At 36.2% G+C, this 14,986-nt stretch overlaps 1 protein-coding gene across 2 annotated transcripts in view; it reads left to right on the top strand.

Annotated features, from left to right (window-relative positions):
• LOC150109388 (glycosyltransferase 8 domain-containing protein 1-like) overlaps positions 1-14,986 on the top strand; it is a 159,737-nt gene that overhangs the window by 72,674 nt on the left and 72,077 nt on the right. For both annotated transcript variants that reach the window (XM_090407807.1, XM_090407811.1), the window contains exon 4: positions 6,374-6,645. In XM_090407807.1, coding sequence (XP_090263933.1) covers positions 6,374-6,645 — 272 coding nt within the window. The remainder of the gene's footprint in view (positions 1-6,373; positions 6,646-14,986) is intronic.

Here is a 14,986-nt window from a genome sequence, read left to right as displayed (position 1 = left end):
AGGAAATTTTTCATAACATGTGTGGTGGTGGGAGAATTAGGTTCTATCCATGGAAACAGGAAAATCCAAGGGTGTTAGAACTAGGTTTTTTACTTGGAGAGTGGTGAATGAGTGGAATAAGCTGCCAGAATTTGTTGTTGGTGCCATGACTGTGAATGAGTTCAAAGCAAAGTATGTTAGATATATGATCTAACAGTATCTAACATACTTTGAGTATGTTAAAATCGAGAGTTTCTTGTAATAATAAAGTTATGTCAATAGTTAAAATTGCTGAGAGAGGTACAGGAAGATCAGGTGTAAGCTAAGGACATGCACTCTTCTTGTCTTACCTGATTTTATATCAGTATTGAACAACTATGAAAGAAAGCAGCACATTAAACCTGATATCAAATTTGGAGATAAGTATTCAGAATTCTTAAACTAAGTTGGATAACTGCTTTTACAAATCAGCAGTAAAAATACAAAACCTATTAAGCAGGAACATGAAAAACAACATCCATCCTGAATGGAAAACATATTTAAAAAATAAAAAAAAAAAGTAAAATATTTCAGCTGTTTATGCACAATGTTTAGCTTAGTGAAATGGTAAATTAAATTTGGAAATGTAGAATAGAATGAAATAAGCAAAGCTTTCTGATTGGAATTCAACCGAATAAATTTATATGGAATAGAAGAGAAATTACTAGCAATATACAAAATAGTGTTCAAACAAATTATTGTTCTGAAAGTTAGTTTAGAAATCAAGCAGTCAATTAGAGACTAGTGTTATGAGATTTCTAAGAAAATCAGGGGAGTGAGCAGATAGAATAAATGGCAGCAGCAGCATTTTAAAAATGGAGATATTAGGGAACTTTCCATTGCATTCAGGAATTTGTGAATAGATGCTACCTTAGATGCTGGCTAATCTAAGCAGAAATTGGTATTCTAAAGGAGATTGGTGGGAACTCCAAATAATAATCCTGTGGAATTCTGTAGTTATGTGGCTAATAGATAAAAGGATGACTATAGAAAACCAACTTTAATTGCTGGAGATGGTATATGAGTGATGACAACTGAAGATATAATAGAAATTTTAAGTAAATATTTTATCATTGTAATTCATCTGGTTTTACTCCATTTTTTCCAAGTAAGCAAACAGACAAAATGTCAAGTTTGCACCTGCAATTTATGCAAGACTAGCTGATCCCACAGGTAGTGCAAGACCAAGGCAACTCATGGTAAAAGTGGAGCAAGCTCTGATCACTAATCTTAATATTTACCCTTAATGCCAAAACACATCTCCAAGAAGGGGATGTATAATGTTTTGTATTAAAGGCAAGGGGCCGCTACCCAGACCGGTTTCGACCTTTATTGAGGTCTCATCAGTGGGAGCTAGGCTAGAAATACCAAGATTTAGTAATGCAGAGCTTGTAAGTATTTTACCAAAACAAGTTACCATAAGGTGTTATAACCTTATTAAATAAAAATCTCGGAGGAGATATAGATGTAGAAAGTATTTTTAACTTGGGTATAGTTATGTTAAAGATACCAAGCAATTTTAAACCTGGTTTTACTCCATTTTTTCCAAGTAAGCAAACAGACAAAATGTCAAGTTTGCGCCTGCAATTTATGCAAGACTAGCTGATCCCGCAGGTAGTGCAAGACCAAGGCAACGCGTGGTAAAAGTGGAGCAAGCTCTGATCACTAATCTTATCACTAATCTAAGGTTATAACACCTTATGGTAACTTGTTTTGGTAAAATACTTACAAGCTCTGCATTACTAAATCTTGGTATTTCTAGCCTAGCTCCCACTGATGAGACCTCAATAAAGGTCGAAACCGGTCTGGGTAGTGGCCCCTTGCCTTTAATACAAAACATCATACAACCCCTTCTTGGAGATGTGCTTTGGCATTAAGGGTAAATATTAAGATTAGTGATCAGAGCTTGCTCCACTTTTACCACGAGTTGCCTTGGGCTTGCACTACCTGTGAGATCAGCTAGTCTTGCATAAATTGCAGGCGCAAACTTGACATTTTGTCTGTTTGCTTACTTGGAAAAAATGGAGTAAAACTAGGTTTAAAATTGCTTGGTATCTTTAACATAACTATACCCAAGTTAAAAATACTTTCTACATTGTAATTCATCATCATCCAATTCCTGACATGTACCCTCAAGGGGGTGTACATGATATGATAGTACTACATGAAAAACTTATATCACCACTAACTTCCTATCTACAATTTTCTTTCAAATCAATCTGTTACCCATTAAGACTCCAACATTATCAGATCTTATATTTCTATCTTCTAAAGCACTTTTTACTGTATCAATCCACCTATATCTTGGTCTTCCTCTGGGTCTTTTTCCTGCCATCCTGGAAGAGAACACTTGTTTTGCTAATCTTTCCTCTTCCATTTTGTTTAAGTGACCATACCACCTGAGATTAGCTCTGCATAGATCAAAAATACTACAACAATATAATTTAAAGTTGCCTTCTGACCGCCATGAAAAGTAACCATGATGTTATGAGCGTCAGAACAATCTCATCTGCCTATGAAGAGACCAGGAGTAAACAAAATCTTTTGTAATTGTGGTGTTTGTTAGGTTGGACAGATAGGATGGTCTGGAGAAATCTGACAAAAAGAACATTAGAGATGTGGGGAAAAATGGACATATAAACATAGACTAGCTTTTCACACCAGCAGTGAAAACCATCAAGTTAATTGGCAATTCATTAAAATGCTGCACATAGAATTTAACAATTATGTATGTAAATTTAAGGAGGCAAGGAAGATTATAAGATGTCTGACCCAGTATAATAAATGCACAATATGTAGCCTCTCTCTCTGTCAAGTCATCCCTACCTTTCTGCAGTATAGCCTGTTTATGGAAACAGGCTATACCACATATAACCTTCCCCATCAATGCAGGAGTATCCCAGGTTTCTATTCTTTCACCCACTTTCTTCCTTTTATATGTAAATGACCTCTCACAGACTTCCAGTCCCATTTATATCTTTGCTGATGACAGTATATTCCATTCCTCCTTTTAATTTGGCAGTGCTCAAGTATTAGAATCCTCAAGATCCACCACCACCATAGTCCTTAATCCCAGTCTCCTGGCTGTGTCTCAATAGACAAGGACATCCTTGTAAACTTCAATGCCACCAAAACTCATTCCTGTCTGATCTCTCACAAGAAAGAGCCCATCCCTTACTTTCATTAATACTCAGATATCCAAATATAATCAGATTTCCCTTCTTGGACTGATCTGTACCTCCAGCCTTTCCTGGCACAAACACATTTCAATTATAGCTTTGGCAGGCACCAGAAAACTTTTTTTTTTTTTTTTTCCCACATAAGACACTGCTTCACACTTTCACAGCTGCTATTCTGTACCAATCTGACATCTGACAGCCATGGAATAATGCTCCCATATTTCAGATGGTGTGCTAAAATCCTCTAAGATTGCTTGAGTCTATTCAAAAGAAGACAATCCTTGTTTCTGCCGTGTGTCTCTTTTTTATATATACTTTCATGGACACTGGTCTGCTGAAATGACCACTATTATTCCACTCAAATCATTAAAGCTTGAGCCACTTCTAACCAACATCCTTTTACAGTGCATCTTGAAACTCTGCAAACCAACTTCACTGCCTTCTCTTTCAGTGGTTAAAAAAAATGTAGACAGGTTTCAACTTTCTTATTATTCTCTTGTCCACACATGGCACTGATCTTCTATAGGTGTGGGTCAGATATAGAAAAAATGCAAGGGAGGGAAGATTTGGAAAGTTCTGATAAACACCTAGAACAAAAGTGATATTAAAGCATCTTATATAACCACATGATAAAACATACTAGTAGCAGAGTTATGAAGGTAACGTATATTCTTATATCTTGTTGTTATATCAGTTGCTTTAATATCGTTTTTGTTCTAGGTGTTTAGCAGAACCTTCCAGACCTCCCTTGTAAGTGGTAAATAAATACAAATCAAGGTCTAATATTAAATCAACTTGGGGCAGCATACATAAAAGATTTATATATTAATGAATTAGGCTGTGAGACAAGCTATGCCATATCTTGCACCACACGTCTGATATGTTGTTCCTGCCATCAGCATTTGTCTCATGTTGAATGAATTTTAAAAAATGACAGATACTAATTCAGAAATCTCTTTGTAAATAACACTTTTAATTTGTATTCTGTCCCCATCTGAAGATGTACATAGTAGTGTTGTACGAAACTAGTGATTAATTTATTAAAGCACTTTACTTTTTTTGTACATGTTTTTTGCCAGTAATTAACAAAATAAACATTTTCTTTTGAGTCAACATTTTGATGTACACTTTTGAACACTGCCAAGTATAGTATCAAAAAAACAACAACAAGCATTTGCTTGAAGGCTGCTATCTTCTTGGATAGCATCTTTTGTGAATACTTTTGGGATTACAAATCTTGAGATATATGATAAATATTTTAGAAAGAAATCATGACTAAAACTGTGTCAGTTATTAAGTCAGATTTTTCATAATACTGCACAAACAGTATTATGAAAAATCCAGATATCATTGTGAAAAACTCCATAAAAACTAAAGGAATACTGAGATGAATTAAAATGCCAAGCATTAGTAAGAGTTATTATTATGGGCTACTCCATGAAGTACTTAGAATCACTGAAGGAGGCCTTAAATATCATGCCAAGCACTATCCAATATTTGTGCATTATCAGTTATACTTTGCTTTGAACTGATTCACAGTCATGGCACCTACAACAGACTGGTAACCTATTCCACTCATTCACCACTCTCCAAGCAAAAAAAAAAAAAAAAAACCCTAGTTCTGATACCTGTGCTAACTACACTTTTATTCCTTTTCCAAGGATCCGGACCTGTTGTAAAAACTTGTAAAAACCCTTCAGTAACTTTTGTGATATGTCTCAACCATATCATCCCTTTTCTGTCAACCAGTTTCTGTAAGCCACAAATCTTGAGCCTGTCATAAAGTTTATTCCATAGACCTGATACCATCTTGGTCACTCACCTCTGGATCCTCTCCACCTCATCCCCCAAGAAACCCAGGTGACCAGATCTGCATGCAGTAGTCAAGATGACCAGGTGACCATATCTGCATTCTTTAGTGACTTTTGCATTATGTCCTCTAAACTGTAGAGGACATAACGCAATATCAAATCATTGTCTTCATCCTGGAGTACAGTTCCATCAATGTGATACACAGCTGGTAATCTTTTCATCCTAAAATGCATAACCTTACACTTTGCCACATTAAACTGACATCCATTCTCCTTTGCCCAGACTGCCAGTGTGTGTGTGTTCTGCAAAAGTTTAACATCATCTGTGTTAACTATTGTTCTATCCAATTTTGCATCATCAGCAAACAGCTGAATAGTTCCTCTCAGATCATTTCGTATACCATTACTAAAGAAATAAAATAGTAGTGACCCAAGAACAGAGCCCTGTGCATGCCACTAGTGACAGGACTTCTACTGGACCCTACTCCTAAAACCATTCACTGATATCTCTCCATCATCCATCCTCTTTTCCACTCCACTAACTTTATATCCATCCCCATGTGCTGCAATTTACTGATTAGAATTCCATGTGGTATCCTGTCAAATGAATTTTTGTGAAGTTTTTTTTCATCAGTATGCAGAATAGTGTTATATAACGTAACAGAAATAGCTTTTTGCCAGAGCTTTTGACAAATTTTAGTTATCTAAAAATTATTACTGTGCAGTCTTATATGAAAATTTGTAAACTTAAAAATTTTCATATTTAAGCACATTCAGTGCTTAAATTGAATTTGTGTCAATGGTTTTTAACTGATAATTTTTCCAGGTAGTGTTTTAGTTGATATCATGTAGTAAATATTTTTGAAAAGCACTTTTCCTAATTTTTTTTTTTTTTCAAAGCTCTAATTGACAACTAGTGGTGCTATACCTAATGACAAAAGTCATCCATCACCACCTTATGATAGCTAACTTTTTCGTGTAATATGAATTATGGTTTTCATTTGTCTGAGCTCATATTCACATTATTTAATCTTTTTAACTTTCTGGAAAAAAAAAAATCCAAACAGCAATATTTTGTTTCCATTTTATTGGTTGGCCATGTCACTGTTTAGTATAGATCAGTGTTTCTCAACATGGGGCAGTTTGAATATTTTGGGGACTAATTAGAAAATGATGTTGCATTCGTCACCTCATCACTGATATACTAAAAACACTCGCCATTGTCGGCGAGGTGGTGGTGGTGGGGGAGACACCAAAATCTTTGAGGCGTTGAAGTGGGGGGCATGATCCAAAAAACGTTGGGAAATGCTGGTATAGATGCTGAATGAAATTTTTGATGTTTGTTTATTTATTTATTTTGTTTAGGTTATGTGTTTACGGCAGATGATTTTATTCAAGTTATGGTTACTGCAGATGAAGCTAGACTTGGTGGTACAATCGCTACAATTAATAGTGTCATAAAAAACACTGATAAACATGTGCATTTTTACATTGCTACAAAAAATAGTTCCGTGTACCATTTGCAGAAATGGATAGAAGATACAGAGCTAAGAACCATTTCGTATGAGATAAAAATCTTCAGAGAAGAATGGCTTCCAACTAAAATAATTAATCAAGATCAGTCTCAAGAAAATTACGTAAGTACTTTTTTTATTATTAATTTTATATATATTTTTGGATTTTTCTTCATATTTTACCTAAACCTTGCTCTAAAGACCAAACATGGAGTTTTTTCAAAATAAATTCATCCTCCAATAAAAACAGGCTTTGGTCTCTCACTGGGTGATGAAATTCATAAATAACCACTCAGTCAACTAGGCCAGCATTTCATTGCATTTTAAAATATCTTAAATATTTTTGTATGTACATCCACCCACAAATGGATGTAAACTTATACATTATTACTGTGGATAGGCCAAAGGTTAAGTAATCTAGTTTTGTTGTAGAGACCAAATATGGTGCTTCAGGCCAGTAAGCTGGATAGTGATCTGACATTAAATAATGAAAATCATCTACCAGTGTGAGACCAGTAAAGGTTTTCACAAAAATCCATGTCAATATGGGGTTTGAAGCCACGTCCTGTTGGTTGGAGAGTGAGTATGCTATTCACTTTGTCATCCAGGTTTGCATGCTTTGTAAAATACTGTACAATTAGCTCTCACTATAGTAAATAGTGAACTGACTTGCTATGACAAACCACCAAAGTTCTGGCCAAAATCTTATTGCATCAGTGCTGTACTAAAAGTAATTCGCTGTTGCAAACCTTCCACTGTATTGTATAATTTCTTTTGGTTCTTACAAGTTTGCAATAGTGAGAGTTGATCACATAAGTTTCATTTTTAAACTTTAGACACGATTATTTTTCAGAATGCATTATACCTTGATGTTTAATGACCTATAATTATACCCATTTGCAGGTCATATCATGTCATAGCCTTGAGGATGTGCTATTTGCTAATCTCACCTTTGGACATGAATTGCAAGAAGATTTTGACTTAAAGTTTGGTTTCTACCTGTTGATGACTGCATCTAATTTGAAAAGCTGGGCATCCCAGTGAGACCTGTAAATGTACTATTATTGTATTGTTCTGTTGTTTGGAGCCACAGACTGTTGCTTTGATAATCTGTATCAGTGCACTCAGCATCTGTTCTTGGCACTGCATTCTGCTCATTACTAGTCTCTGAACAATAAATCTACTTTTCACTCCTTTACACATGAAAAGTTTGATACAGCTTTTTTTTAAATAAATGCTGAAGAAATATTTGCAATATCTCTTCAGCATTTATTGACAGTAGGCACTAGCTCTGTAATTCCCTAGGGGCCAAAGAAATATTTTGTTGTAGTGGAAGATTTGTAATAGTGCATTTAGAGGGGAAAAAAGTGATCTCCCCACACTCCATTTCCAAGAAACAAAGAAAACAGCAGAAAACAAAGCACAAAAGAAATTACTGAAAATCACGTGATAGTAGAACACAAATGAATTTAAGTGGTGCTTGGCATAGATGTAGACTATGAATACTTGCACAAAAGAAAGTTTATCATCATCATCAAATTCCTGCTATGTACCCTCAAGGGGTGTACAGGATATGATAGTACTAGATGAAAAATTTACATCATTACTAACTTCCTATCTACAATTTTCCTCCAAATCAGTCACTTACCTTTCAAGACTCCAACATTATCAGATCTTATATTTCTGTCTTCTAAGGCACTTTCTACTGTATCAATCCACCTATATCTTGATCTTCCCCCTGGATCTTTTTCCTGCCAACCTAGCAGAGAACACTTGTTTTGCTAATCTTTCCTTTTCCATTCTGAAAAGGAAAGTCTGTCTTTGTTTAAGTGACAATACCACCTGAGATTAGCTCTGCTAACATATTCCTAGATGCTAACCAGGCAAGTTCTTTCCCAATGTCCTCGTTTTTAATATGATACTGCCATTGAAGCTATCTGTTCACACTCCTAATCTTTCTCAGGACTCTCATATCTGTGGTCTCTAGTCCTTGGTCAAGTGTTTTATTTCTAACCTAGCTTTCAGAGCCATAAGTTAGAATTGGTTTGAATACTCTCTTGTATACAGCAATTTTTTAAAGTAATTACACCATACTTCAAGGATATCTTTGTCTCCAGTTTTCATGTCATCTTTATCATCTTTAATTTCTTTTATAGCACTCTCTTTCCTCCATTTCTGTGCTTTTTCAACATCCTGCAGAATATTTTGCCATCACAGACATTTATTTTCTATGTTCTACCAAAGTCTTCCCATGACTTATTATAATTACAGCTATTATAGCCTGTTTTTGTTTAGGAGTATCCCTTATTTAAATACATTGGATATCAATACTCAAGAGGGGTATATATATTTAGGGCATTATTGGTGAGTATAGAAGGCAATTAAGGTAGAATAAAAGAGGTGGAAAAATTTGGTACATACCTTTTTTGATTCTACGATGTCTTCCACGATCTTGCTGAAGGTTTACAAATGGGGGGGAGAAGAGGGAGGGAGCGTGGGGGGTGTTTAGATGCAGGAAAATAAGTTTGGATAACCTGGGTTAATATTAATAATATATATATAAATGTATACATATATTACTTTGAATTAGGGCGCATTTTTGTGTGTGGGGGGGGAGGGTATACTTATGTGGCAACTAGGACAGGGTTAACGGGGTGTGGAACCATTTCGGTGGTATGACCGTCCTCAGAACTTTGTCGGAAATGAGAGGCACTCATTTCCGACAAAGTTCCGAGGACAGTCACACGACCGAGACAGTTCCACATCCCGTTAACCCTGCCCCAGTTGCCACATACGTATACCCTTCCTCCCCTTTCCCCCCCCCACAAAAATGCACCCTAATTCAAAATAATATATGTATACATTTATATATATATTATTAATATTAACCCAGGTTATCCAAACTTATTTTCCCACATCTAAATGCACCCCCCCCCGTTTGTAAACAACCTTGAGCAAGATCATGGAAGTGGAAGACATCGTAGAATCAAAAAAGGTATGTACCAAATTTTTCCACCTCTTTTATTCTACCTTAATTGCCTTCTATACTCACCAGTAATGCCCTAAATATATATACCCCTCTTGAGTATTGATAGCCAAAGTATTTAAATAAGGGACACTCTTAAACAAAAACAGGCTATAATAGCCGTAATTATAATAATAGTGTTTAAGAGGAGTAACATGGGAATTTTCCCAGAGACTATACTTAATCTTCCCATGACTTTTGTTTAACTAGTTTTACACAGTGTTTAGCTTTCTTACATTTGTCTCTGTATTCTCTAAGAGCACAAGCTGACTTATTTCCCATATACTTTCGATATGCTTTCTTCTTTTCACTGCCTCTTTAACTTCCTGTGTCCACTGTGGAGTTCTAATTTTTTATCCTTGCACACAACCTCACCACATGCCTCTCTAGCTGAATCAGTCAAATCAGGGTTTGCCACCGAATCTCCAAGGGTAGGTTCCTGTTTTCCTCTTTCATTTTTTCTTGAATAATGTTTGTGTATTTCACATCTCAGAACTGCTCAACTTTTATTCATTCTTCACCATGAAATTCAATTTTATCCTGCTCAAGCCTAAATGGTGATCCCTTCCAATTTCAAATCCTCTGTATACTCTAGTGTCTTGGACCAGTGAGAAACATCGCTATCAACAATAACATACTTCACAAGACTTTTCTTGTTCCTTGCCTCTTCTCTCCTTGTGAATTTGTGCACATTTTTATGTTGGAACATTGTGTTAGTAATAACCATCCATGTCCTCAGCCGAAATCCAACAGGTATTTGCCACTGCTACTTAGATCCCCAACAAGGACCAACATTTTCTTTTTCATCCTGTCAGTTGCTTTCTCTAAAGCCTCAAAAAATTCTTCCATTTCTATCTTAATAGATCCGTCTGTGAGATCATAGGCACAAATAAGTCTCAATGTCCAGTTTTCCCATTCTGATATTTACCTACATCACTACTTGATATTGCCTGCAATTCAAGAAGATTATCCTTGTGTTAATGTTGGATACCGTAGCTACTCCTTATTAACTTGAATGAATATCACTTACCTGAAATCTTGATAATGAACTAAATATACATATATATGTGAAGTGTATACCAATTAAAATCAAAAATAACATGAAAACCTCAGTAGTCAATCATGTTTAATAGATCACTCCCACAAAGTGAAGCAGACACAAGTGCTAAATAGCTAGCCTGTATTGTCATCCTTATTATTATTATCTAAGACCTCCAGGGAGTCAAGGACTCATCGAGAGAGGCTGTAAATTACTCAACCCAGCTATCATACCTTCCCTTAAATTCATTTACACTAGATGCACTCACTCACTGCTCTCTAAGAAAAAAACCTAGCTCTTACCTCCCTTTCTTGACTGAGAACAACCTTAACTTCCATGGATGCCCCCCCGTGTTCTCTCCCCTCCTTTCATATAACGAAAAATTTCATCATTTGAAATGCTATAGCACCCATTCAAAAGTTTATAGACCTCTATCATATCACCCCTCTTTCTCCTGTTAACCAGAGTCTGTAATCCACATACTCTCAATCTGTCCTCATAATCTAAGTCCCATAATCCGGATATAATCTTTGTAACTCTTCTTTTGCACCCTTTCCACAGTTTCTTTATCCTTGGAACCTGGGAGACCAAATCTGAGCACAGTAATCCAAGTGTGGTCTTATCAAAGCCTTATAAAGAGGCAAAATTACTTCCTTATCCTTACATGTCATGGTTCGCTTCAGCATAGAAATGATCCTCTGAGTTGTATTTGCAACTTTTGCTATGTGACCTTTGAACTTTAAATTCTTATCGACCAATACACCAAGTTCCCTTGCCTCTTCAGTTTCTTGTAGCATAACCCCGCTAATATAATATGCCGCTGGATCTCTAATCACGCCAAAGTGCATATAACTTTACACTTACTACTATCATTAAACTGACAGCCATTTTCGTTTGCCCAGATTTCCAGTCTATTTAAATCATTTTGTAATTGCTGAATATCAGTAGCATCCCTGATTGCTCTGTTTATTTTTTGCATCATCAGCAAACAGTTGCAAATCTGATGATAGACCTTGCTTGAAGTCATTAATGTATAGATTGAACAATAATTGCCCAAGGACTAAACCCTGAGGTACACCACTGGTTTCCTTAAATCTGGCAGATTCACACCCACTGTATACCACTTTTTGATATCTGTCTGTTAACCATCCCCTGATCCAAGTCAAGAGATTATGTTTGAATCCCATATTCTCCAGTTTATGCAACAGCCTATCGTGTGGTATCCTATCAAATTCCTTAGAAAAATCCAACATTATCATAGTATATCCATTTCCTTTATCCAACTCGGCCATAGCATTGTTATAACATATGAGCAAATTGCTAAAACATGACCTTCCTTTAGTAAACCCATGCTGTTCCCTGCAGAGTATAGAATGATTGTCTACCTATTTCTGTATGCGAGTTCTTACTAGCTTCTCTAAAATCTTTACTACCACACCAGAAATACTAATAGGTCGGTAGTTAGACACATCAGTTTTTGCACCACCCTTGTGCAATGGAACTATATTACATTCCTTCCATTCCTGTGGTATCATTCCTGAGATGAGACTCAAGTTATACAATGTGTGAAAGGCCTAGCCAATTCAGCTGAACATTCCTTTAACAAATGGGCAGATATTCCATCTGTCCCTATTGACAAATTCTTATCCAGGTTATGCAAAAGCTCTTTAACCTCATTTTCATGAACCTCTAACTCTTCATCCAACGTAGCAGTAGCATTGTGCACCATACTACATACTCGCAAGTATGTAGTATGGTGCACATGCCTATTATTCAGGCTATGTGTTTCTAATTATATAGAGACCATGGTCTCATTAATATCAGCTGTGCCAATCTTTGTCCTTAGGCTTGACTGATGTATGCTAGCTGTTCATTACTCGTGTCCCCCTCCCTCTTTCTGATTGGAGGTGACCTATTATATAGTTGACTGACTCCTTAAGTTTTCAGGTTTGGTACAGGCTGCATGTGTTCTTCTTTTCACTTTGAGATCACGATAAAGATTTCAGGTAAGTGACTTTAATGTAACATTTCAAAATTTAAACTGTAAACACTTTATTTTCATTTTTATATTCTTTTAGTTGTTTCTTATATGTCCTCCATTATTGTTTGCATTTTATAGGGGACAGCCATGGGTTCTCCACTCTCCCCACCCTTGGCCAACTTTTATATGGAGACTTTTGAAGAGAAAGCCTTAAACTCGGCCCCACAAAAACCAACCATATGGATTCGCTATGTTGATGATGTGTTCGCTATTTGACCACATGGCTCTGATGCACTCCTCTCTTTCCTAACACACTTAAGCAACCAACACCCCCAGAATCAAGTTCACCCTGGAAGAGGGAAAAAAATAACTGCCTTCCTTTCCTAGACACACTAGTCACCCACCAGCCTGATGTAACCTTGGTTTTCTCGGTTTATAGAAAACCCACCCATACGGGCAGATACATTCACCAACAATCTCCCCCCCCCACACACACACACAACAATATGGAGTCATTAAGACACTACACAACAGGGCTAAACTTATCTGTTCAAATGATAATGCCCTAACCACAGAACTAAACCACATTGTCAACACTTTCTAACCTTCACCAAAAAAATCCAAAACATATTGAAACCAATAAACCACAACCCCCTCCCCCTTTCGCAACAAGGATTAGTCTAAATCTGTCACCATTCCCTATATCCAAGGCACCTCTGAAAAAATTGCAAAAATCCTAAAAAAACATGACTTAACTTTTTTTTACAGACCTTATAAAAAATTGGCATCCCTTATCCGTTCCACTAAAGACCAACCTCCCCCCTAGACCTACCTGGTGTATACCAAGTCCCTTGCAGCTGTAAGCTGTCCTACTTTGGCCAAACAAGCAGGACAATTAATATCAGAATTTCAGAACACAAGGACTACATCCGGTTTCACCAATACAGTCACTCTGGTCTTGCAGACCATGCGCTGGATTCCCGCCATAGAATACGGTGGAAGAAAGCCACGATAATACACCGTAATAAATTCAAATATGAAAGGCTATTTATGGAATCAGCCTCAGCCCTAAGAAACAATCCAACCCTAAACAAATTTGGTTGCATGAGACTGCCCCAAATTTGGGAAACCTACATCAGAAGATCTTCAGTCCAGTCATCCAAGAATACCAACATTGCCCACTAGGGGGCACCATTAGGACTTTTAGGAGAAAGAATCGCTTCTTGCTTCGTTCCTCATTTACTGTGTGTTGTGCTTGCATGCACGAGTCTTGTTTTTTAAGTTCCTGTGATAATGGCAACGTGATGTTGCCGAAATATTGGAAGTGTATTAAAATTTATTTTAATGTATATTCTATTGTATGTTGTAATTTCCTTAAGCTATTTAGTAAGAAGGTTTATGTGTGATTTCTGTCAATTGTTTCTTTTTTTGTCATTAGTTCATGATTTCCTGCTGCTTTCCTTTGTCCTGTTTCCTAATTTTCTGTGTCACTGTACAATTTCCAGCCATTTTCTTTCTGTACTGATCTGAGCTACATGTAGCTTTCTCCCTTCTTTTATTTTCAAGTTTTAATACAGACTGCAAGTAAGCCTTGGCAGTGATTCCCACAGTACTACTGAAAACATTTTGTAATATTATTTTTAAGGAAATTTAGTCCACTATCATGAAGGTCTTGTGCTTTTACTGTTTTCAATATTTAGCTTAAAATAGCAGTTGTTCTATTGTACTTATTCCAGATCTTTTCTGTAGTTTTGTTATGTCACATCATATCATTATAGTAATGTTCACTACAGTATACATCTACTATAATATGTTCCTCTCACTGACTTCTTTCATATCACCTTTGAGTGAAGCACATTCCCTTAGTCTATTGTATATTTAACATTCCATAGTCACACATTTGATAGAGGTAATTTAGATGCAGTCTGATTATAGCAATGGCACTGTCACCTTATCTCTTCTTGTTAGTGTGTCCCCTGAACTTCCATTTCCTATCCTTTATCACTACTAAATCCTTTGTCTCTACTTCTGAAAGTGAAAACCCAGGAAATGAATATACTCCATTCCATCTCCCATTGCTGTTGTGCATGCTAGGCATATTTAAAAGCAGTACCATATTTAAATTCTCTTGTAAGAGCATCAGAGTTCTCCATTGTTCTCGCCAATTTAGCATCATTTACAAAGAGTTTAATGTCTTGCTATAAATTCTGAACTATATCATGAATACATAAATTAGATAGTGGCTGTAGAACATAATTCTGTGGTACTCTGCTTTTCACTCTTCCCTTTGAAACATTACTCCATATACAAAACACTGCTGCAGCTGTCAGTCATCTCCCTTTATCCCAACTACCAGTTGATGGTATATCTCCCCTTCCTCAATAACACAGGAATTTATCAGTTGTTACCTAAATAAATA

The sequence above is a fragment of the Typopeltis vanoorti genome, chromosome 2, assembly GCF_054136105.1.
Source record: "Typopeltis vanoorti isolate ZY-2024b chromosome 2, IOZ_Tvanoo_1.0, whole genome shotgun sequence".
Taxonomy (NCBI): Eukaryota; Metazoa; Arthropoda; class Arachnida; order Uropygi; family Thelyphonidae; genus Typopeltis; species Typopeltis vanoorti.
The sequence above is the reverse complement of the archived record's forward strand: the minus strand, read 5'-3'. Positions and strand labels throughout refer to the sequence as shown.